This window comes from Setaria viridis, chromosome 6, assembly GCF_005286985.2.
Source record: "Setaria viridis chromosome 6, Setaria_viridis_v4.0, whole genome shotgun sequence".
NCBI lineage: Eukaryota > Viridiplantae > Streptophyta > Magnoliopsida > Poales > Poaceae > Setaria > Setaria viridis.
Window position 1 is genome coordinate 5411323 of NC_048268.2, and position 24862 is coordinate 5436184.

General features: G+C 46.5%; 4 protein-coding genes across 4 annotated transcripts; 1 reads left to right on the forward strand and 3 right to left on the reverse strand.

Annotated features, from left to right (window-relative positions):
- Nucleotides 1-8633: 8633 nt before the first annotated feature.
- LOC117860111 (uncharacterized) lies at nucleotides 8634-9814 on the reverse strand. The gene is made up of 2 exons (XM_034743335.1): nucleotides 9021-9814; nucleotides 8634-8893 (listed from the first exon to the last, which is right to left on the reverse strand). The coding sequence occupies exons 1-2, from the start codon at nucleotides 9606-9608 to the stop codon at nucleotides 8885-8887; spliced, it is 597 nt and encodes a 198-aa protein (XP_034599226.1). The 5' UTR covers nucleotides 9609-9814; the 3' UTR covers nucleotides 8634-8884.
- Nucleotides 9815-9952: 138 nt separating this feature from the next.
- Nucleotides 9953-11768, reverse strand: LOC117860110 (F-box protein PP2-B10). The gene is given in 3 exon segments (XM_034743334.2): nucleotides 9953-10529; nucleotides 11078-11479; nucleotides 11481-11768. Coding segments are annotated over 3 exon segments (1002 nt in total). The 5' UTR covers nucleotides 11621-11768; the 3' UTR covers nucleotides 9953-10069.
- Nucleotides 11769-16406: 4638 nt separating this feature from the next.
- On the reverse strand, nucleotides 16407-19377 carry LOC117859561 (uncharacterized). Its single transcript, XM_034742688.2, has 3 exons — nucleotides 19105-19377; nucleotides 16806-17708; nucleotides 16407-16699 (listed from the first exon to the last, which is right to left on the reverse strand). Exons 1-3 carry the CDS (start codon nucleotides 19130-19132, stop codon nucleotides 16653-16655), a joined length of 978 nt encoding a protein of 325 aa, XP_034598579.1. The 5' UTR covers nucleotides 19133-19377; the 3' UTR covers nucleotides 16407-16652.
- Nucleotides 18397-21097, forward strand: LOC117859560 (F-box/kelch-repeat protein At1g57790). The gene is made up of 2 exons (XM_034742687.2): nucleotides 18397-18744; nucleotides 19774-21097. The coding sequence occupies exon 2, from the start codon at nucleotides 19814-19816 to the stop codon at nucleotides 20981-20983; it is 1170 nt and encodes a 389-aa protein (XP_034598578.1). The 5' UTR covers nucleotides 18397-18744; nucleotides 19774-19813; the 3' UTR covers nucleotides 20984-21097.
- The last annotated feature ends 3765 nt before the right edge of the window (nucleotides 21098-24862 follow it).

Here is a 24862-nt window from a genome sequence, read left to right on the forward strand (position 1 = left end):
TAGGAGACAGCAGCATCACTATGAAGAAAGAGGCCCAATCTTTTGGAATTTCTACCACATGTTCAGGACAGCCAATAGGGGAAAAGAACTTGGCCTAGAGTCTATATAAGTCTGGATGAGACTTGCTTGGCTATACCATTTTCCTAAAAAAATCATTGAGTCCTGAGTCCAGAGCAGGTTGGCCCAAAATCCTAGAGAGACCCACATTTATGTTCATATTTAGGTTGACTACTGGTTCATTTTGAGGCTCTTGCATACGCCCTTCTTCCTAAGCAATATGTAGAGGTACTAGTTGGTGATTCATGATCTCTGGAACTGCTATGTGGGCCTCCTGTGCTAGGCCCTCTAGCTGAACTTTAGGAGCAATTAAATTAGGGACAGGAGCCTGCAGATCAAGCACTAACTCTTCTTCCTGAGCAATGTGTAGGGGTGCTAGTTGGCGATTTATTATCTCATGACCTACTATATGGGCATCCTGTACCAGATCCTCCAGCTATACTTCAGGAGCACAAAATTAGGAGCAGGAGCCTATAAACCAACTACAATCTCTGGCATAGGGTCTTCAGCAGGTTGTTCTTGTGTAGGTAGGGTAAATGGTGAACCGGCATTATTCATAGGAGCTTCCATATTAACTGATGAGGAATTGGCAGAGGATCCTTATTACAGGGAGAAGATGACTTGAGGATTGTCTTCTATAGGCAGCTCTTGAACATTCTCTTGCTCAATTTCCAAGTCATTAGGTATGATCTCCTCCTGTTGGGGATTGTTTTCATTGTTGTCTAGTACCATTAGATCAACATTCAGGTCAGGGATGTTATTCTGATGCAAATCATTAACAGGTGCAGGATCTAGTGGTTGAGGCTGGGGCCATCTTTAGGGGGACCATGTTGAAGACCAGGTTGCCCAAGCCCCAAACCTGGGAAGTTGAAATTGTCCTGTGGTCCTCCAGGAGGAATGTCCTCATCCTATAGCAAACCACCCATTATGTGCTGCTGAAGTATTTCACACTGGATAGTTAGGGACACTTCCTCAAAATCATCTCCTTCAGAGATAACAATGTAGTGTGGTGTATCCACCAAATCTGTGACTCTAGCCTTGATGATAATTCTAGCCAGCACATTATCTATTTCCCAAAAGACTTGATGGTATCCCCAATTTACTCATTTGAACGGTAATCCAGGGGATAACCAATAAGCATCAACCAGCACTCTCTTTTGAAATTGACTCTCCTCGCATTGGCACCTCTATTGTGATTGACAAAATCAAATCTCAGACCATGGTGCATATGAGGGCTATGGAAAACTAGACCATCTCTATCTGAAATCCTTGCTAGCCTAACATAAGCCTGACCACGACTGAAAGGACATCTCTGAATGTCTCTAACTTGCAGCCCATACTGATCAACTAGCAGGTCAAGAATAGAGTTTCTGAGCTCAACAAAGGGAATCTCACCCGGGGGAAGATGAGAAACCGTGATGATGAGGTCTTCATTGCTTGGACCTTGGCGTCACCATCCGAATGAAGGGTTCCCTTCCTTCCACCAGAACGTGTGAGAAGCCTGGCAGCATCATAGGTGCAGGATCAATGTCAAGGAACACCATTTTCGCTGTTGAGGAACAAGGTTCCCCGGCGATCACCTCAACTGTATCACTGGTGTTTCCTTCGTGAGCGTGGTTTTCTTGCTCTAGCTAGGGGGTCGAGGAAGGCAAAGCCTAAAACCACTTGACCAAATTCTTGGAGAGAGGAGAAACGTGGCGGCCCACTTGAGCTGGGTCCATCCGTCAGCGAGCCCTTTGCCTTAAACCAAGAAACCCAACAATTTTCTTTCCAATTATGTGTATTAACTTCCGATGAAAAGGAGCCAGTGAAAGAATGATGTGACGCTCTAGAGTTACCTTGATGACTATGTAACTGTGGGCATGCCTTCATAATATGAGCTTCACGCTTGCATTGCCAACATTTAGTCTGATTACTACATGAAAACTGAGTGTGGTTGAAAGATAAACACCTTTTGCAGTAAATGTGACCACCTGCAACAGTATTGGGCTGCGAGAAAAGTAGGCATTTTGACCTTGTAGTCGGGATGGCCTGCTGAGAGTTTGAATTTCGAAAAATTCGTGTTGCATTCTTGGGAGGAAAGTTTAGACGATCAAACACCGATTTTCGTGGAAATACCAATCTCTGGAAGACCGAAGTTTTGAAACAAAAGGGATTTTCGATGAACTATGATGAAGCCCAGATGAAGTACTCGAACTAGATGAAGAACCAAATCCACTATTGGGAGAGGCCCCTAAAGGCGTAGCATTCGCTCCAGAGAGAGGGCATTTGTTCAACCGTACCACATTTGCATAGGAAAGATTTGCCCTTTTGGAGTTCTTAGCACCAACACGATTCCAATCGAAAGAAGGACCAAAATCCACTTTGGTAAAAGCCAGAGCATTTTGAAAGCTAGAGTCAGTGTAGATATGGAAGGAGAATCTGAACAAGTCGTAGGCAAAAGAGCGCAAACGAAGAACAAGAAGACCCACTTACTTACAGGAGACAGCAAAACAAAAAATGTACTCATCGAGCTGGTGCACAAGAAAGTTTTTGGGAGTACCTCCAAGCATAGAATGGAGGCAAAGTTCAACTGCTTCCTCAGAAATCCTAAATCTAAAATGACTGAACGAAGCCAACAGAAAAAATTCCTTGGTATTTGGGGTTATATCGTAACTTACAGAGACGTGGTAGAGATCCCAAACTCTGGAACTGAAATCCCTACCAAGGCAAATATCTAGAGAAGAGAGGTCTATGGCCGGAGGGAGCAGAGTTAAGCATAAATATGGTAAGGTGGAGGTAGAGCTCGAGAAGGCTCCAAGGGAGGTGCGACAGGGGTGGAGAGTGCTCTCATTTGGCTCTCTCTTTTCATGGGACTCGGTTAGGATTTTGCCCAATCTCCAAGGTCTTGATGGACGGAGGAAGATTGACAACTTCTGACAAGTCATGCCAAGCCCCTATTTCCAGCAATTCTAGGCATGGAAGGAAGGGATGGCTGGCTGATGATGACAGCTTCAGTACAGCTGTAGACGCCCTGGCCTTACTACTAGACATTGGAATTAATGATGGCTTATCCTCCTGCTGACTGAATATGATCAGAATAATGTATTGAGTGGGATGGCTTCATTCTGGATGGGTTGGTATAATTCACCCAACCAAACAAAATGATCATTATTATTTTGAACCATTCCATACATGATCCAAATCATACAAGCAACCAAACACACCCTAAGTGTCGTCTAAGTCTGCTCGGCAGGCAGTCGGCACATCCAGTAATGCTTCTTTCTCTGACAATGAAGGAGACCGCATTGCAAAGGATGTTGAAGCCTGAAGAAAGGCTCAATTGTGAATTCGAGTTGGACGTATAGAGTAGATCATCGCCTGCCTAATCTTTCACCTTTGGGTTAACGACTGTGGCATAACATATCATTAGATGCTTGCACCTTCAGTTTAGACCTTGTAAGACAGGAAGAGAACTGGGAGCCAGTGGCATGATTTAGCAATGCAGCAATCTTAGTGCAATAAATGAGAGGTGATTTAGTTGTAATAGTCAATTTACAGTTCCGTTATCATGTACTCCTCCCTCCCTCCTTCCTCCATGCAGCTCCAAGCCTTGAGGGAGTGTGCGTGGAGGGGGGCTTGAGAACCCCCCCTATATACCCCACTAGATTCACCCCAAGCAATTTCAAGCTAGGTGACAAGTTCCAAAAATCCATGGACAAAGTTTGTTGAGCTCTGCACTCGACCAATAGCAAGCGATAGGTACACCTTGGTGCAACTTTTATTCATCAAGTTGGAAAATAAAGGCCCCCTCTTCTTGATCAAGTATACATAAGGATCCGGAAGGATTAATTTACTTGTAGGGACGTGATCTAATCATCTTTCATCTATTTTTTGATTCCCTTGAGATTGAAAACACCGTCCATAATCATAGTAGATTTAATATTGTCACAATATAACTAACGCCACCACATGGAGCAGCTCGCGACCTCTATGCTTCTTCTTCGTCGCCCCAACCAAAATGTCACCTCCGCCATGGGCCTATCGCTATATGTCATCCTCGCTGACAGTGGCTCTCCTCTCATATATTATGAAGACGATGGATTATAAGGGACACCAACTTTATCTATCGTATATGGCTAATGGAGCACAAAATGCAATGGTAATGACACAAATTACAGCAGGTGGCCTATAGCTAGCAGCACATTATGACATATAAAGAAAAAAGTTGACCGATAGATGATAGATGGAGAATCAACATCTGGCGCATCCAGTGTTAGTCCTTAGTGGCGTGGGAACGCCTGTGTGTGCCCAAGGAACAAGGCGGTCCTAGCGTTAAAGACTTGGGGATCCTCAACTAAGAGCAAGTACATTGGTGTTGTCTCATGCATTGACACGTAATTTTGAGTCGATTTAGGAGACAACCACTACAATAGTTTATGTTTTTGGTTGTCTTATAATAATCTAAAATCTCTTGATTTGTGGATGTAATAAAGAAATATTGTGAGTTACATGGCAACCATAACTCGCACAATGGTAGAGTAGTGGTCTCATAATCCTAAAATTTAGCCTATGAGGTGATTGTTTCACGAAACGACAATTTCTTTATCTCTCCTTACTCTCTCTTTTTCACATCAGCAAAAATTCTATATGGCACTGCATGAGACGACATATAAGACCGCTGACGTGTAGCAATGTACTTGCCTTAATGCCTGCTGCTGAAGCTCTTGCACAGATTGCACCACCCCGGTACCTCCGCCTGGGCACTTTGGCCCAACGGACACATATCACTGGCTACTCTTGCTGCGCGCATCCAGGGGGCGCACTTCGACGACCTGAAGAAGATGCTACTTGTCTATCGCGCCATAATGACCTCCACGGTTGGGAACAGACATTCCACCTCATTCTGGTTCGATAACTGGCTATAGGTTGGGCAGCTCGTAGACACTATGCCCGCTCTTCACAGTCACTCCACCAAACCGAACGCCTCGGTTGCCGAGGTTCTGGACATGCCACTGCATGACCACTTCGTGTCGCGGCTGTCACGAGTAGCGTAGGATGAGCTCAGTGCCCAGCAGGAGTTATTGGATGATGTTGAGCTCTCAGCTGGCCGGGACACTTGACACTGCACGCTGGCGGCAAGCGATAGCATCCTGCGCGCTGGCCCGGTCTACAAAGCCACCATGGCAGCCCGCGTGCAGGACAATTGCACCTTCTACAAGTTTGTCTGGCTCAATCACGCCCCTCCCTCGTGTTCGATTCTTTGGCTGGCTGCTGGTGCAAGGGCAAATCCACTGCAAGATGAACCTCCTCCTCAAGAACATAATTGACAATGACAATTGCGAGCTCTGCGGCTCCAGCGCCGAGTCACCCGACCACATGGCCATGCACTGCCCCTTCGCCGCCCCATTCTGGGGGCACCTCGGCATCAGCATCCCGTCCTAGGTAACGGGGCAAACCTTTGGGACATCCCCAGACCACTGCACATCCCGGTGATGGCATTCTCCAGCTACCTCCTCCTCTGTGTATGGCAACTCTGGAAGCACAGGAACGACAAGGTCTTCAGCAGGCTCATTCCATCCCTCGCTCGCCTTCTTGCCACCTGCAAAGATGAAGCCAAACTCTAGCCTGCCGGCTACCGTTACTGGTGCCTGGTATCACTCCTTTCTTTTCAATATGTAACCATTAAGGAATCAAACTCCCGCTTTGTAAAATTGTTGAACTCCTTGTTTTATTGAGCTTGCAACGTTGAATGAAAAAGGTGGGGATTCTCTCCCCCGTTACACTAAAAAAACTTGTTCTCTACATTTATCACCTGCATGCGAGCCCTTAATTAGCATTACATCAGGATCCAAAAATACTGTTAAGGTTATTCTCAATGCAAAGTTTCATATTTATGTTTCTAAGAGTGCCACATAAGCAAGAATTTATTTAATTCATAGATGAAATAACCCACACAATGCATAGTTTCATCTTTTGTTATTTCCAAGACTATATGCAAGACATAAAGATCTTGAAAACAGTGTACATATGGTTTCATCCCCATGAAACCGCTTTGTTTTCTCACCTCATAAATAGTGTGTCATGCTATCAACATTGCGTAATCCCTCCGTATCGCAATTAGAAGTCGTTTAGGATAGGATTACGCTTACCAAGGAGTGCCAAAGAGTGATTAATTAGGGGGGAGTTTTCCTTCTTTGCCCTTATTAAATAGGACTGCGGGTGTCTCCTATACAACAATTCCTCATAGTCCGAGTGGTAAGCGATCCGCGGACCGAGGCTGGAGGTCCAGCGTTCGAATCCCTTGGCCGCACTATTTTTTTGGACGCTCGCGGAAATTTGCATGGCGCTGTGCACGCTCGCTGCTTGCTCTCACATGCACGCTGGTTGCGCTCTATGCCGCGCGAATTTTTTCAGTTGCCGCGTGTGTAGACTTTTTCGTTCACTCTTTGTTTCGCCTGGGCGCGTTTTTTTGTTCGTTTGGCGCTCAGCGCTCAGCAGGACAGCAGGTCGAACGGTTCGGCTGCCTGCAGTATTAAAATGCCAGCATCGGTTCGACTGCCTGGAGTACTACTGCCTTGCCTTGCTTGTTCATCTAGCCATGGCTTAGCTTCTTCTCTTTCTACCAACTCCTTCCACAGCAATCCGTACGGTGCAATGGCTCATGTCCTCCATGGCTTTGATCTAAACGTTCGTATGGAGGAAGATGACGACGGCAATCTCCCCTTCAATCTCAACGAGCCTATACTGGAGGACCACAACAACAATGGTAACGTGCTGATTCATTCTCACTCATTTTTTTCATTTATTTTTTGATATTCACAGCATGTTTGTGTGGTGGTCTCAACGTTCCGGCATCAGAAGATGACGTTCCCAACGACGTGTTTGATCTCCAAGAGCAACAAGACGACGACGCCAACGACTTGTTCAATCTGGACGAAGATCACCACGACGGTAAATGCATCACTTCGACGTATCCGTTCGTTGCTTGTTCATATTATTTCGGTTCTCATTATTGTTTCTTTTTTTTTTACAGTATTGGATTTGAACTTACCACTTGATGAGTTCAGTGCAGTTGATTTCGACTTTGTACAAAATCTTGCTGGTAACTATTTTTTTTTTTGTCACAATCACATTCTTCTACTAGATCATGCTCATGATGCTACTCCATGAAAGTGTTTGTTTTTTCCCTATAATTAGAACATGCCTTGAATGTGTTTGTTTTTTTCCTAAAAATACAACATGCCATGTCTAGTTACTCCATGAATGTGTTTATTTTTTCCCTATAATTAGAACATGTCGTGAGTAAGTATTGCATGAATTTGTTTGTTTTTTCTCCTATGAAGCATGAACATGCAGAACATGCTTTTTTTTCTCCTATAATTAGAACATGCCGTGAGTAAGCTTCAACATGCATTTTTCTTTTAACAGAACATGTTGTGGACAACCCAACCGTGGAAGAACAAGTTCAACCACCCAACCGAAGGGTCCGAAGGAAAGAAATGAGTGAAGAGCTCCGAAAACAAGTTTATCAAGCTTTGTTGTGTAAAAGCAATGATGGTATACTGCATCTGAAAGATACTGCATCTGTTGCTGCTCAATTTGACCTTAACATTCGGACAGTTTAGCGTGTTTGGAACCGAGGTAAAACACAACTTAGAAACTCTATTCCGGTTGTGGTTGATAGTCTAAAGAAGGGTAGAGTTGGCCGTAAAGCAATCCCTATTGATTTGGACGCATTGAGAAACATTCCTCTAAAGGAAAGAATGACTATAGAGGATGTGTGCGCCAAACTAAACTTGAGCAAATGGAAGATTCAAAGGTATTTGAAAAAAGGATTGATTAGGCGCCACTCTAGTAGCATCAAACCATATCTCACTCAAGCTAACAAGAGGTCTAGGTTACAGTGGTGTGTTGACATGGTTAACAGGGAATTGCTTGATGATCCAAGGTTCAAGGAGTTGTTTGACTTTGTGTTCATTGATGAGAAATGGTTTTACCTATCTCAAAAATCTGAAAAATATTATTTGCTACCCGAAGAAGATGATCCCCATCGGACTTGTAAGAATAAGAACTACATCCCTAGGCTCATGTTCTTGTGTGTTTGCGCTCGGCCAAGGTTTAGGGATGGGAATTGTATTTTTGATGGTAGGATTGGTTGTTTTCCACTTGTTCGTTATGAACCGGCTCAAAGAGGTAATGAGAGAACCGGCCGTGTCCGTGGAGACTTGGTTATGAAGCCCATTACTTCGATCACTAGAGAAGTGATTAGAGATTTTATGATCAACCAAGTGTTGCCTGCCATTCGAGCTAAGTGGCCAAGAGAAGATGTGGGCAAACCAATCTTCATTCAACAGGACAATGCACCTTCCCACTTGAAATTGGATGATCCAGATTTTTGTGAGGCCGGTAAGCTAGGAGGATTCGATATTCGCCTAATATGTCAACCACCAAACTCTCCGGATTTCAACATTCTTGACTTGGGTTTTTTTCGAGCTATACAAGCAATTCAATATAAGAAGAATGCAAAAACAATAGAGGCTCTAGTTCCTGCCGTGCAAGAGGTAATTTGCTCAAATTGATCACACATGTTTCAATGTTTTCTTCCACAAAAAAATTGCTCATTCATTCATTTCTTGCACACTTGTTTTGTAGGCATTCATGGAGTACTCGACACGCAAAACAAACCGAATATTTCTAACACTACAAGGTGTTTTGATGGAAGCTATGAAGAAGAAAGGTTGCAACAACTTCAAGATACCTCACATGAAAAAAGAAACATTGGAAAGAGAAGAACGTCTGCCAACTTCCATCCCTTGTGATCCATCATTGCTACATGAAGCTGAGGCTACTCTTGCTGCATGAAAAAATTAGAATGATGCTAGTTAGCTTAAGTAGTAGAGTCATTCTCTTGTAACAATTAATTAGAACTAAATTTAGCCTGTGCTACTCTTGCTGCATGTAACAATCAAACCATATCTTACCGATGCTTTGGCATCATCCTTTCTGGGCAGCAACCAACCGTAATGCTCGATGAAAAGGTCGCAGTCCACCTCGACGCGGCCGGCAATGGCGTCACTCATGTAGTCCGCGTGGACGAGACCGCAGCGATGGCATGGCCTGAACCGCGAGTGTGCACGATTCCATGCTTCGCGGTCCTCATGGACAAGACCGCAGCGACCGCAAAGAAAAGCGCCCGGTGGCAAGGAATCCGGCACGATGGAGTCCGTCGCGATGGAGTCGGGCGCCATCTGCAAGTCCGGCATGGAGTCCATCGTGATGGAGTTCAGCATGGTGGAGTCGGGCGCCATCTGCAACTCCGGCGTGATGGAGTCCGGCACCGCCTCCATCTGCGAGTCCGGCACCACCTCCATCTCCAAGTCCGGCGTGACGACCTCCTCCGGTTCCTGCGACTCCGGCGCGATGACCTCCAGCGACTCCGGCGCGATGACCTCCAGCGACTCCAGCGCGATCTCCTGCGACTCCTCCACAGCGAACGTCGGACTCTGCGGCGAGGCGCACCCGCGCCGCCAGACTCCACGGTGAGCACCACCAGCGCCGCCGAACTCCATGGCCGAGCGTGAGACAGCACCTGCGCGATGGCGGCGCCCTAAAGCCTAAGCCACGGACGAGCGTGAGACAGCGAGTAAGCGATGGCGGCGTGCTGGGCGAGTCGAAGCGAGAGACGAGCGGTGTTTACTGCTTGACGCGAGAGACGGCGGCAGCTGAACGGGCTGGATGCGACTGGAAGCGAGGCAAGGAATAAATGACGTCTGGGAAACCGGGAGGCAAACGAAGCGGCGCATGCGCATGCAGGGGCAAATGCGTCAACAATCAGCCCCGTCGCCCAGAGCGACTTCCTTTGGCAAAAACGCTTCCACGCCCAGAACGACTTGTAAAAGCTATACGGAGGGAGTACGTGACAGCACATTTATTATTGGCGAAACTTCCATTGAGAACGATCTTAATTACCCACCCATCATGTGCATAAATATATATGTATATATCACTATACAACAACTGCAACTGTAAGCTAGTGGAGGGGCCTGAACTCGATGCCATGAAGGATGAGGCCGCGCTTGGGGTACCATCCCAACGCCTCGAAGCTCGCCACCACCTCCTGCGGCTCCGGCTCGCCGCCGGTGGCCGTGCTCGGCAGCCGCCCCATCTCCATCTCCCACCACCCGTCCTCCCTCCTCCTCGGCCGCCGCACCTGCCCGTCCTCACCGCCGCCGCCGCCGCCCCTGAACTTGCGCGCCTCGGCGTCGTCGGGCCGGAGGCACACGGCGTGGCGCGCCGCCGCGGCCATGCTGCCGCCCAGGGACACCGACGTCTCCTGGTCCAGGAAGCTGAGCCCGCGGTGCTGCCCCTCCGGCGCGGTGTTGTAGATCAGGTACGCCGCGTAGGGCGTCGCCGGCGTCAGCGCCGCCGTCGGGAGCCGCCCGTAGATGTCCAGGCACGTGCACTCCACCAGCTCCGCCACCTCCCCGAACCTGCCGCCACCACCATGGACAGATGGTTTATTAGTTATTTAATTCGTCTCCGGAGTAGAATCCAATCCAAATCGTGCCAAACGCAAAAAAGCTACGCTACGCAAGGCGCAGGCGCACGAACAAACAGTTCGTCCGCCGCACTTCGCTCTCGACGACGAGGAATTGCTTGGCCCTTTTGTACTCCAACAACAGTGACAGCCTGAAGAAAAATCAGCTGCCAAACATATGGGGCCACGGCAGAGTAGACTAGTGAGGGCAGTGGCCACACGCGGGCACGCCATGTAATTTCTACATAGTTTTTCTCCGCCGTGGTTGAAAAGCTTTCCGGTCGAGCAAGCTTTTCTAAAAGTCGCTAACTCAGCTAGAAAGTGGTTAAAATCACGAGCTCAATAATTGCGTTTTTTAAGAGAAATATCACCTAGGTAATTTAGAGGTGTAGGTAGAATTCTCATCGTCACGGATGGTATGATGCAGGGAAATTATATTTAAGCGTGAGAGATTTAATCAAGGATTATGTAAGAATAAGAAGGATTAATTAGCAGCCGAACCTTGAGAGCGGGTGCGGGGTGAATCTCCAGCTGAACTCGCCGTCGTCCCACGGCAGGCTGAGCCTGCGGGCCGACAGCGCGTAGCACCTGGCGCCGGTGGCCCTGTCCAGCCACACCCGGCACCCGCCGTCGTCGTCCCCGACGGCGACGGCGCTGACGGCGTCGCAGAGGCCGAGGTAGGCGTCCTTCTTCTTCTTCCTCTTCTTCTCGGCGCCCGGCAGCAGGAAGGAGCCGTCGTCGGTGGGGATGAAGCGCTGCCAGACGTGGTCCGAGTCCGCGGCGGCGCGGAAGGCCGGCGAGACGGCCGCGCAGCGGGAGGCGTCGCGCGGGGAGGTGAGCGCGATGGCCAGCGCCAGGCACTCCTCCGGCAGGTCGCACACCCGGGTCTCCTGCTCCTGCTGCTGCCTCCCCTCCGCCGCCGCCGCCGCCGCTGCCATCGCTCTTGGCTCCGACGCGCGCGTAACTACAAGGTCGACAGCGAAGCGTACTGGTGGCGTCTCGCCGTCTCTGCTGGTCCTGTGCTGTGTACTGCCGGCCCGGCATGGCATCCTAGACGGCTAGAGGTTTATGTATAGCGGCGGGCACATATGCGTGGTCCCATGGCGCGGGTCTGACCGGTGACAGCGACGGCCGGCGAGGTGGCCACCGCACTATTCGTCAAGCGGTCGGTTGTCTCATGCATAAATGACCGCGGGTGGCGCGGCGGAAGATTATTATCCCAACCCGACCCCGCCGCGCCGGCGACTGTTCCTGCGCGTGCGGCCGCGTACGGTGTACGCCACTTGTACACGAAGTAGTAGGAGAGTATACACAGCAGTATTAGGGGGTATTTGATACACCCTATTAAAGTTTAGCACCTATCACATCGAATGTTTGATGCTAATTAGGAGTATTAAACATAGGCTAATTACAAAACTAATTGCACAGATGGAGTCTAATTCGCGAGACGAATCTATTAGACCTAATTAGTCCATGATTTGACAACGTGGTGCTACAGTGACCATTTTGCTAATGATGGATTAATTAGACTTAATAGATTCGTCTCGCGAATTAGCAAAGAGTTCTGCAATTAGTTTTATAGTTAGCTCATGTTTAATCCTCCTAATTTGCATCCGAACATTCGATGTGACACTGCTAAAGTTTAGCACCTCGAGGTATAATTTAGTACGTGCATTAGTTATCAATTGCCCGATCGCTGCTCGATAGGCAACCCAACCAGACGGGTGGGTACCGACACGACAGGTGCATTAGTTATCAGCCTTCTTGCGTCGACGTGGGCAGCGTGTCGCCGCAGCAGGCACGGCCACAGGTCGACATCCATCTCAAGTAGGGTCCTTCGACGACGTGCAACAAGTTGAGCTGTGCCCCGGTCGGTCGGATTAGTCGCCACGTGTGACCAATCAAGTCAGCGCATGCAGCTGTTGTCTGGAATAAAGTCACGGTCTTGCTACAGGGTCTGCATAGGGTGTTTGATACCCGTGCTAAAGTTTAGCATATATTACGGCCCCGTTTGGTAGAGTTTTGGCTTCTCATAAAACGGCTTCGGCTTCGGCTTTTTCGGTGGAGTGGCTTTTTTAGTGAAGCTGAAGCCGTTTTGCAAAACATTTGGTAAAACGGCTTCTCAATAGCAATATATGTAATTTTATGATCACTTAATATTTGGAGAGGGAGGAGAAGCCGGTGAAGCCACTTTTTTCGGCTTCTCCTCTCTAGTGTAAGCCGTTTTGCGGCTTCTCCCCGGTTTTGGTGGTGAAGTCGTTTTGAAATTGACCCTTTGGTAGGGCTTCACCAAAAGCCGGTGGAGAAGCACTTTGAGAAGCCCTACCAAACGGGGCCTACATCGGATATTTGGATGCTAATTAGGAGTATTAAACATAGGTTAATTATAAAATTAATTGCACAGATGGAGTCTAATTCGCGAGACGAATCTATTAAGCCTAATTAGTCCATGATTTGATAATGTAGTGCTACAGTAACCATTTGCTAATGATGGATTAATTAGGCTTAATAGATTCGTCTCGCGAAATAGCATAAAGGTTCTACAATTAGTTTTATAATTAGCTCATATTTAATCCTCCTAATTAGCATCCGAACATCCGATGTGGCACTGCTAAAGTTTAGCACCTTGTATCCAAGCACCTCTGAATCGTAGTTCCTTCATCCAAGGCCAAGAAAACCTTCACCGACGAGATGTTTCCACTGATCGTCTAAGGAACCAGCTCATGCCATCATCCTATGGGATATTAATTGGTCTGTCATGTGCAAAAGAAATCAATTAGCATGATGATTCCATTCCATTCCATTCCATATATATTATATACTAATATACTTCCTACGTCCTAAATTACTATTCATTTTGACTTTTCTAAATACATAATTTTTGCTACGTATTAAACATGCATACATCTAGATCTATAGCAAAAGCTATATGTACGTAGAAAAACTAAAACGAATAGTAATTTGGAAACGTTGACCTATCGAGTTGTTTGCTATGTCAACCTTGTTGAACCGACCAGATCAACCACCTAAAGGGTTGGAGACAGTTAACGAACGCATCGACTTGTGTATAAGATACATGCAGATCCGGGTTGGACTCTGTAAAAAGAGTTTGGAAGATCATACAGATACCAGCAGCAAAGGTCTTAGGAGTGACGGCAGCATGGGCTGAAAAAAATGTAGCGTCCCATCGCCGGGTTCGGTCGGGCATCGTCGTTGTTGGCCAAAGTCACGCACAGGTCTTGAGATCAATGCCGTGAGGGCACCGACGACGTGTGTTTAACGAGGAAACGGAACAGGAGCACAGGATCTCGGCTCGTTCACAACGATGGATGTATGAGCGAGCGAGCGTGCGTGCGTGCGTGGCTGGAGTTGATGAACTCCAAGACAGGACTCCCGGCACAGCAGCGGTTTCAACTTTGAAGACGACAAAGCGACCAAGCTCTTAATGGGCCCTCGAGTTCAGGTCTGATTTTGGTGGAGCCGCCAACCTGAATTTTTTATTTTAGTATGTATCCTAATAAAAAATTACAAATCTATACCTATACCCGTTTGAAACGGCTATAGCCAAACGAAACGGCAGAAGTTTACATTGTAGCAAACTTACAGCCGGTTGTTCCTCCTCTCAGCAGTACACTTTCAAAAAATTATAACTAATTCATATAAACTCGGATGGAGATAAACTTTATAGAAAAATTGTAGATCTCGTCACTTTGTAATTCAAATTTTTTTATTTGATATGCTCAAATATTCAACACAAGTTTCAGATCTAAAATTCAAAATTTAGATTTGAAACTGAGCAGCACATATTTAAAAAATCATAACTAATTCATGTGAACTCGGATATAGATAAGTTTTATATAAATATTGTGGCTATTGAGGAAATTTATAACTTTGTAGTTCAAACTGTTTCCATTTGGTGTCATCTTGGTGCTCAAATAATCGACACAAGTTTCAAATCTAAAATTAATTTTAGTCTGAACTTGTGTCGATTATTTGAGCACCAAGATGATACTAAATGAAAAAAGTTTAAACTAAAAAGTTGTAGATCTCATCGAGATCTAAAATTTTTATATAAAGTTTATCTCCATCCAAATTTATACGAATTAGTTATAAATTTTTGAAAGTGTACTGCTCAGATGAGGGAACGTTCGTTGCTACAATACACCTTCCGCTATTTCAAACGGCAACATAGGTATAGATTTATAATTTTTTTATTAGGACGTATATTTTTACAAAATACTAAAATAAAAAAAAAATTCCGCCAACCTCGATCGATGGGCTCCTTTTTATTGGAGCCCACACCAATCTCGGTCCACAATCTCCGGAAGAAGAAAAGAGCAACCAACAAAAGGTCCGTTTCATGCTGCTAGCATCGGGGTTCGGGATTTCTATCAATTTTCCGAAAGAAATTATTCAACGCATCTTGCGTTACGTCATATGAAAAGTATAATTAATCTAAAAAACCACAAAAGTGCAATTTCGGAGCTTGGACGAAGAGAAACCTTTTTTACGTCAAACTACCGACAAATCTTTGAAAACAATTTTTCACAACTTGGAAACCAAACAAATTGCACGCCTGAAAATAGATGGGATCAAGTCTAAATAAATGGGATTGAGATTGCATGATCGTTTGCCAACTACACTAACAATCCGTTCGACATTTCCTTTGGGAAGGAGGGAGCACGTGCACGTGAGGATCAACTTATTCCCTCCCACAAAGAAAATGAGAATTCTCTTAACCAAACACCCGAGTACCATGCGATGATGCGACACACAAGTTAATGAACGCATCATTAACCTGCACAAGACGCATGCAGATGCGGGTTGGACTACGTAAAGATGGAGATTAATCGAATATGTCAACAGTAAGCAAAGGTCCTAGGAGCGAGTGACGGGCACGATTGGGCCATGGTCGTTGGCCACAGCCACACACACAGGTCCTAACGACGAAACTGGAGCAGGATCTAGGCTCGTTCACAACGGAATTGGACTAGCAACACTCTATTGGGCTGGGCCACAAGGCTCCCAATGGGCCCTCGAATTCAGGTCCAGCCAGCGCAACGTGGAATCAGATCCTACTTCTGAAAGAAAAAGAGTCCTGACGAGACAGAGTTTCTGAAATACAGATCAAATCTGGACTCTGGTCTGCCTGCATTGGTCGCGTGAGGTTTAGGGCATTAAAAAGGCCCCCAAATTCATTCACGCCGAGTTGATACTATAGAATAGAATCAAGCCCCCCGGGACCGGGAGAGTCAAAGATTTGCCGGTAAGATAAGATTAATTATCGCTCATCAGTTTGTAAGCCGCCACAACGTAGTAGTTTCTGTTTACGGCTGTTCTCCGTCCTCTAGTCAGCAAGGATCTGGTAACTTTGCTGCCGAGATTTGCACTGCTGCTGCTTTGAATTTTTCTTTTCTTTACTGATTGTGATAGGTTTGTGGGATCACTAGGTGCATTAACTAGCGGGTTTACACCTTGTTCTTACGGTGAAAAATAGATCCTTACATCTAAACAGAGACATCCGAGAGGGAGGGAGAGAGAGAGAGTGAGATCACAACCATCATTCTTGGTGCTTGAGGTCACCATGGTGGTGAAGGTGATGGTAGCGTTGATGACGAGGGCGGCGTGGCGAGGTATCGACGGAGCTTCCTGCTGCTGACAGCGCAAGTTAGATCGGGTCTAGAGTTGTGTCAATGGGTCTGGTGGGCACGGTGTTCTTTAGCGTGTGTGCCTCCAGCCCCCACATTCTTTTCCGCTTATTTCTTACATTCATATACGTGGAGGCATTCACATTCTAAGCGCTTACAACATTCACATTCTCACAAAGTGATAGCAAATAAAACTCATCTTGTCTGAAGGCAAGACCAACACACTTATTATTAAACTTGATTTTACATTGTCCATAATTGAAGTGACAAGCAAAACCATCATTGTCTAAGTGCGATGCACTTATTAAATTTCTACGCAAAAAGGATACATAGAGAATATCTCTTAGATGAAGTACAAGACTATCTACTAATTCTAATGGGAGTTCTCTATGGCTTCGACTTCAGCTTCTTCGACGCCATTTGCTATTTTAATGCTTCTTTCTCCTCTTTGCAGGGTCCTCCTCGTAAGGAATCCCTGTAATGAATTTGCGACATAAATAGTTACACCTGAATCAATCCACCAAGTAGATTTTGCATAACATAATATAAGAACTCATCTACGAATGTGATAAGGTCCTCACCTTTCTTACACAGAAACCTTAGGAATTCTACACAATCCTTCTGGTAGTGTCCCTTCTTCTTGCACCACTTGCAAGTGTCCTTGTCCACCACCTCTTCATGGTTTAATCTTTGATGGTGATCATTTAGTGGAGCCTTTCCATGTGCCTTAGAAGAAGAGGTATTATCCCACTGAAGTTTCCCTTGTGGCTTAGAATTATTACTTTGATAATTCCTCTTCTTATTCTGCTTCACGTAGTTGATAGAATCACCACGTGAGCCTTTTATTCTATCCTCTTCTTGCACACACATGGAAATCAGCTTCTCAATGCCCCACTTTTCTGGCTGTGAGTTGTAATTAACAACAAAAGCCTCAAACTCCTTGGGTAGGGAGGCAAAGATCAAATAGAGTACAAACTCATCTTTGAGCTCCATATCCATAGCCTTGAGCTTGGAAGCCATGTTGCTCATTCTCAATATGTGTTCCCTTGTTCCACCACCAGTATACTTTTCAGTAACAAGCCTCTTAATAAGAGTACTTGCATAAGCCTTTGAAGAGCTAGTAAACAGACTCTCCATCTTCCTAAGGTACTCTCTAGCGGTGGTACACTCTGGGATTGCTCCCCTTATAGCCTCCGAAATGGAGATCTTAATCACCATCATGCACTTTCTGTTTGATTGGTCCCACTTCGCACGATCAAGGTCGTACTGCATTCTAATTGGTGCATGATCACACACTTTAACATTAAAATCTTCTTCGCTCTCATTTTCACCCCTCACGGGGTGCTCAGGAGCTATGGGACAGGGATCAGTCAGTGCTAGATCAATGTCCAACAACGCAAGCGCTATCTCAATCTCCTCTCGCCATGAGCCATAATTCCCTCCATTGAGAGGCTCTATGGATGAGATATAACTAAAAATATTGCCTGAAAACAAAAATTCAGAAAAATTTAAGTTAATTCAACATTGGTCAAATTTAAACATAAAACTTCTAAATATTAATTCTATATCACCATTGGGTAGAAATAGAATCAATAACGATAAAACAAAAATTACTACTATAATAATCTTATCAAAAACGTTGGTCAGTAGATAAAATTATTATAATCAGAAAAATACTTATTTTCTAATTAAATTTTTGCGTTGGTTCCAATTTAATCAGAAAAATAGACTAAAAACTTCAACTTAATGCATAAATTGGCAAAACAATGCTAAAAATTCAAATTATCTTAAACTTAAGACAGCGGAAGCTTAAACTTAATTTTGAATTTTACCCACAGGAAAACTCCTGAAAACTAATTTCATTTCAGCCATCAATCAATTTCCAGAAAACTGCTAAAATAACTGGAAAAAGAAAAAGACAGGGGCTCAATCTTCTCTGCTCTTTCGGCCTGAGCGCGGAAACGGCCTGCCTGCGGCCCAGCGAACGCCGGCGCAACGTGGCCCATCTAACGGCCCAGCTGACCAGAGCCTGCCCGGGCCTCAAACTTTACTGTGCTGCCGGCCCGCGCGTGAATGCGGCCCGGCCTGCCTCGCACTCTCGCCCGCGGCGCCCTCCCTGGCGATATCGGGCGAACAAAAACGCCGCGCGCCGTCTCCTCCCGGAATCCTAGCGCCATTTCTCCCTCTCAGCGCCGCAATCCTGCGAGAGCGAGCGAGAGTAGCGCCTAGCGGCGGAGCGCGCCGGCGAGCGGCGGAGCCGATGGGGCGGGCCAGCGCCGGCGAGCGGCGCGGCGCCCGGCCCGAGGCTTCCCCTCGGCAGGCCCGTCCGTGGCGGTGACGGCGCTGCCGCAGCTCCCCTCCGCCGGCAGGTGTCCTCAAAGACGGCGCCGCCGCCGGTCCTCTCGCCGGCGCGCGCGCTCTCCCTAGGGTGAGCGCGCCGCCGTCGAGCGGACTAGCGTCGGTGCCTTGGGCACCCCGCCGGCGGCGGCTTCCTTCTTCCCGGAGCGCGGAGCGGATCCGGTAAGCTTCCCCTAACCCCTTTCTTCTTTCTATCTTCCCGGAACGGATCCGGTCTAGGGTTAGGGTTTCTTTCTTTTCGCCTTCTCTTCTTTCTTCCCCTTTGGTTAGGGTTTGAATTTCTTTTCTGATTCGTTCATCTCCTTCTAATTTCTTACTGACCCCGACTAGATCTACACCATAGTTTGGCTCTGGTACCATTGATAGGTTTGTGGGATCACTAGGTGCATGAACTAGCGGGTTTACAACTTGTTCTTATGGCGAAAAACAGATACTTAGATCTAAACAGAGACATCTGAGAGGGAGGGAGGGAGAGAGGGAGAGGGAGAGGGAGAGGGAGAGGGAGAGAGAGAGGGTCACAACCATCGGTCTTGGTGCTTGTGCTCGCCATGGCGGTGAAGGTGACGGTGGCGTTGACGGCGAGGGCGGCGGCGGCACGGCGAGGTGTCGGCGGAGCTTCCCGCCGCTGACAGCGCAAGTTAGATCGGGTCTAGGGTTGTGTCGGTGGGTCTGGTGGGCACGGCGTTCTTTGGCGTGTGTGCCCCCGACCCCACCTCTCTTTTTATAGCGCTGCGTGACGGGGGCCCGTCAACCATATCCGGTTGTGCGCCCCCGATCGGGGCGCGAATCAAGGACTCCGACTCGGTCGTTGGACCGAGCCGGACGAGATCAAACTAACAGATTGATGCTGGCCGGTTAGGTTCTTGCTCTATATTTGCAGAATCACAACATTACTTCTCTGTTGATTTGTTAGCCAATCGAGTCTGGGGATTTTCTTTTACACGTTACAATATTGCTGCTGCTCCTACATAAACTTGTTTTCTTTATAATATCTAGTACAAAAACTTGTCGATGGAGTACTTTTAGTTCACAATGCCTCTGTTCTCTACTTCCGTTGTTACTCGTAGTAGTGTTAATAATGTATTTTAGTGAACCTCTACTTACAATTCTGAAATTTAATTAGCCTGTGGCATCAGTTGAGGATTAGTGTCCTATAATGAGTCAGAACTTACTCTATGTTCCACCATGCAGGCTTGCTAAACTCGTTGCGAAAGAACCAGGCAACAAGGATATGGCGAGCCATGATGAAGGGAAGAATAACAGCCAGCATCCCTGGTCAGAATTGTTACCAGAACTGCTCTCGATGATATGCCTTGGACTCCGCCCGATCGACGTTTCTCGCTTTCGAGCAGTTTGCAAGCACTGGAATTCTTGTGGATTCACCGTCTGCCCTGCTGATCTCACTCCCATTCTCATCAGCAACACCATTACGGACTCCGGCCTGATTCGCTGCTATAGTCCCTACTTGAACAAGATGTTTATCGTCAGTACCCCTCTAAGAGCTCCGGAGAGCAGGATCTTCTCAGGTGATGCAAATGGATGGGCTATGCTGAGGGGGCCAGAAAAGACTGTCTCGTTGGCTAGTCCCTTGGATGGCTCCACATTCGATACTACCGAGTCCGAATTTTATGGAGGATACTTCTGCTCATCCCGCGAGGATGTTACTGGAGTTCCAGAGCTACGAGGAGTCGTTGGCATGTACGCTCTTAAGTACGGCGTAAAATTTCAGAGCTGGGGCGGAGAAAGCTCGAAATACTTTCAAGGCCAAAGAAGTGAATTTGCAATGCTCTACTGCAAACCGGTGCTGCACAAGGGGCTGTGGTACTGCATAGGTGAAAGAGGACGCTTAGGAGTTTTCGATCCCATGAAATCGGAGTGGAGCGTCCTGGAGGAACCCAACGGCTTTGGGACAGAGTTGAAATACAAGAACTGCTACCTGGTCGAATCGCGGGGGGAGCTGCTCGTGGTCTTGACAGGCGTGAATGGCACACCCCTCAATGTGCTGAGGCTTAACGAGGAAGAGATGGCATGGGAGAGGGTGGAGTCACTGGGTAGCAGAGCAATCTTTACAGGTACACTGTCGTCGCAGTCGATGGATAAGCCACCGGGAGCCATGGCAAACAAGGTCTACCTTCCCAAGTTCTACGGGTGCCCTCAGGTGATCCAGGCGGAGCTCACAAACTCTGTAGGTCGCCTCGGCTTTGTGCCACAGAGAGAGGTTGCTGCCGGCTTCCGATGGTGGTCGAGGTTGGCGGGGTTAGGGTTATTGGGTTCTAGGGCTTCCGATGGCCGACGCTCCCAAAGGAGGAGGAGGTCCGTGGCGGCGGCAGGCCCGGCGGTGGTGGTGGTATTGCTTTCTGTCCGAAGCTCTTCGTGGCTAAGCACTAGTAGAACTACATAGACTGATGTGCTGAAAAATCTATAATGAGAACCTAATACGTCTTGGAGGAAGGGCAAACATGCCAACCCTGAGGCTATATAACCTTTAAACAAAGTAGTGCTACGTTTTTTCTCATTAGTGATGTCATGCAGTCTATGATTGGAAGGGCCAGCCCTGCAAGAAGCCCGGTTCCCACTTGCCAAGCAACGAAAATACCGATAACTTTTAGGAAAGAAACTATGCGGCGCAGTAGTTTGAAAACACCAACTGTGCCTCCGATAACAGGAGCAGCCACAAAAAGAAAGAGGACTGCAAGCAAACCAGCCCTTCCGCCGTCCATTCAGCAATAGCAACAGGCTCATACTAATGATCAGAAAGGCCACCTTTAATATGCCTGCAACTATTTCCGGCCGAGCCTCTACTGGGGTGAGGCTAATGCACGTATGGAGCCGAATAACCACTGGTTGACTCAGGCATCGCTGCGGATGAAAACCCTGTCGTGCGCATAGCAAGAGTCAGAGGAAACAAAAGGTTAACTAGATGTATAACAGCATAAGTGTTAACCATCCTTTTAATGCTAAACATAGTACATATAGTACCAAAAATACTTGAAAGTTCCTTAGTCATCAAATTTGAAATTATGACGGGTTTAGTAGCTGTATAGTTGGTTGGAAGTGTCATGGGTTTGGTAGTTCTATAGTTGGTGGCGGGCAACTAGAAACAAAGATAGGAACAATCATCGAGCATCGGCGTGTTTGATTTAATTTGATGAATGGGTTGGCCCATCTTCTCGCTCTTTTTTTTGTTTTTTGTAATGGGTTTGGTTTAATGTAATGAGTTGATCCATCACGATTTATTGACTCTTCCCTCACAAGCCAATATTTAGTAACAGATGATGGATGAATTTATCGTGCTACAATTCATGGGACGAAGGTCCCACCTCATTTAGGAAGCATAAACAAGGAAGCGATAAATCTTGTAATGTTGGTGGCTTTTTCTTTGATTAGGGATGGAGCTACGCACCTGGAGCCTTATATGAAAACCATGATCGCGGAAAACTAGAAATCCATGCGACTCAGAAGAGAGCAGAACCCGCCGAGCATGACGACTGTTGCCCAGAGGAAGGGCACCGGAAAACTAGAAATCCATGCGACTCAGAAGAGAGCAGAACCCGCCGAGCATGACGACTGTTGCCCAGAGGAAGGCCAGAGTGCCGACAGCGTTGCCCGCCCGCTCCAAGAAGGCAACGCAAAACATGATCATATCCATCCTTTTCAGCATCCTGCTCACCTCGTAGGCACTGATGTTCCTTGGCCGCTCCTCACTGCTCTCTATCGGCTGCACATCGCCACCGGCAGCGTCCACACGCAGTAGGATCTACTGAGATGGCAATCGGGCCGCCGGTGGCAGGTGTCGTCGGCATTGTTGGTGTTTCCTGCACGGTTGCCTGTCAACAACCCCTAAGTTCCTAACTATATTTAGCAGCACCAGCCTTCTTGCCTAGCAACATCTGATGCAGGTGCTTAATGGAGTAACTGCTTAAACTAAACATGACGAAAGTACTCCCTCCGTTCCAAATTGTAGGTCGTTTTGATTTTTCTAGACATACATTATATCTTCGTGCATAATAATATGTACCTACAATTTGGGAACGGAGGGAGGAAGTACTATAACCACATCCTATATATAATAAAAAAAATATAGCCACATGATAAGAAGTATAATACAAATCGGGGAAGATTGCATAAACACCCTATATATAAATCAGTCATTACTGGTGAAAAACGCGGCTTTAGCCCCGGTTGGACAGAACCATAGATCCTGAAAATCCAACCGGGACTAAAAAGTTTCAAAAACAATAAAAAATGGGCCCCCCGTGCGGGCCACCCGCCGCCCGTGCTGACCACCTGCCCGCACTGCCGCCGGCCGACCGCCCGCACCGCCCCTGCTCGCACTGGAGCCGTCCGCCCGCCCACCTGAAAGAAAGGGAGAGGAGGAGGAGGAGGGAGGAAGAGTTAGCGTCAGAGAGTTAGCGTCCGCGAGATAAAGAAAGGGAGAGGAGGAGATAAGGTGGAGAGAGAAGGGGGGTGGGGGCGCGTGAGAAGGTCTCGGTTGGAAATTTCAACCGGAACAAAAGGTCCCCTTGTTGTCCCGGTTGGAATTTCCAACCGGGACTAAATCTTTTATCCCGGTTACCAACCGGGATAGGGGGGGCTTTTGTGCCGGTTGGAATTTCCAACCGGGACAAAAGCTCCCACCGTTGATGCTAGATTTTTTTAGCCGTTACAACCGGTACTTTACAACCGGGACTAAAGCCTATCTCGTCGGTGCCTCATTTTTAATCTGGCACTTTAGTCCCGGATCCAAAGTCAACCAGGATAAAAGCATCTGGATGGAAGGTTAGTTCTCTACCAGTGCATGTTTTGACCTTCCCATAAGTCCATTTAATTTGTGGCAAAAACCCCCACCTCCATTTGTTCAGTGGTCTTAAATCTCCACTATTCTGATATATCCTCCTACATGTTAGTTTGCAATACTTACAAGTCTAAAGATGCAGATTATGGATGACCGACTTAAAAGGTGTACAGAACCAAAACAGGGCTTGGATGTGAATGGTATTTGCATCGAGGACGTTTATTTTAATTTGCTTACCATGTGAAATGGGTAGCACAGTTTTGCGCAAACTCGAGTGAGTAGTGAAGTATCTGAGCCCCATGTTCATCGTCATCCTATGACGAACCCACCAGCCTGCTCGCACGTTTTTAGAGGCCGCGCGGCTCAATCGAGTCGTGACCTTGGGAGTATCGGTCCCATGCAAGTCAATTGCGTGTATGTGGATGGATTGCTCCTAGATTACTGTACTAAGTCAAGTCAAAAACAAATTTGAGAGAAAATTGCAAAAACCCCGCTAAAATTTGTCCTCGTTTGACTTCCCCAACTTTGCCTACGTGACTTAACGATGCAGACTCTTTGTTTACGACTTGACTTGGTGCAGCTGCTGGATGATAGCTCACACCTAGTAGCTTTTAATTAAGTACGGCATGATGTGTTTATATAATTCATTATTCTTTATAGTTTAGGATTTTGCTACCATCATCACCGCTTCATAATATTTGGCTGGTTCTCCACATTTTAGTTTACGTATTTAATTAGATTTGTAACTGTAAAATGTTTTGAGAACCTTGAGAGCTCACATACATGGAGTTGCTCTAGTGGTCTTTTCTGTTCAGTTGGGTTGTTTGGGTCTTTCTCTTGGGTGGGGCTCTCTTGGGTCTTTTCTAGTTCTCTTGGAGTTTCGCTGAACAATTTAGTCCAATCTGCAAACAAATAATTTAACATGACGAATGAAATTAGACTACAAAGTGAACAAAATAAATAAACACACAACAAATTGTTCTATACTACAACGAACAAGTAATGTGCATATCTTGAACAGATTAGTCTACATGTCGAAGAGACTATATTCAAAATTGAACAAACAAGTCCAATATATTGTCCAATTTAATCTACTAAATGAACAAATAATTTTACATGCCACACATTGCAAACAAATAAAACCCATATTAAACAAAAAAAAGGTCCACGTTGGGAACAATGACTTTTTACTAATATGAATTTTGAGAAGAGAAAAAAATTCCATATTGAAGAATGAGTATGATTATAAGTAAAAAGACATACAAAATAAAATGAGAAGGAAATAATAGAAAATGAACAATCTTTACCTATTATTAAAGCAAGTAATGCCTCTGCCTGGATTTTCGTCCGTCGTGGTCATTTTGCAAAAAACCCCTGACGTTTCGTGAAATCAACCCGCAGTCCACTTTTGAAGAGACGGGGGGCTCGGTTGCTAAAAAGTGCAAAGGGAGGGTGTTAAAGGTGAAACGAGTAACGTCTCTACCA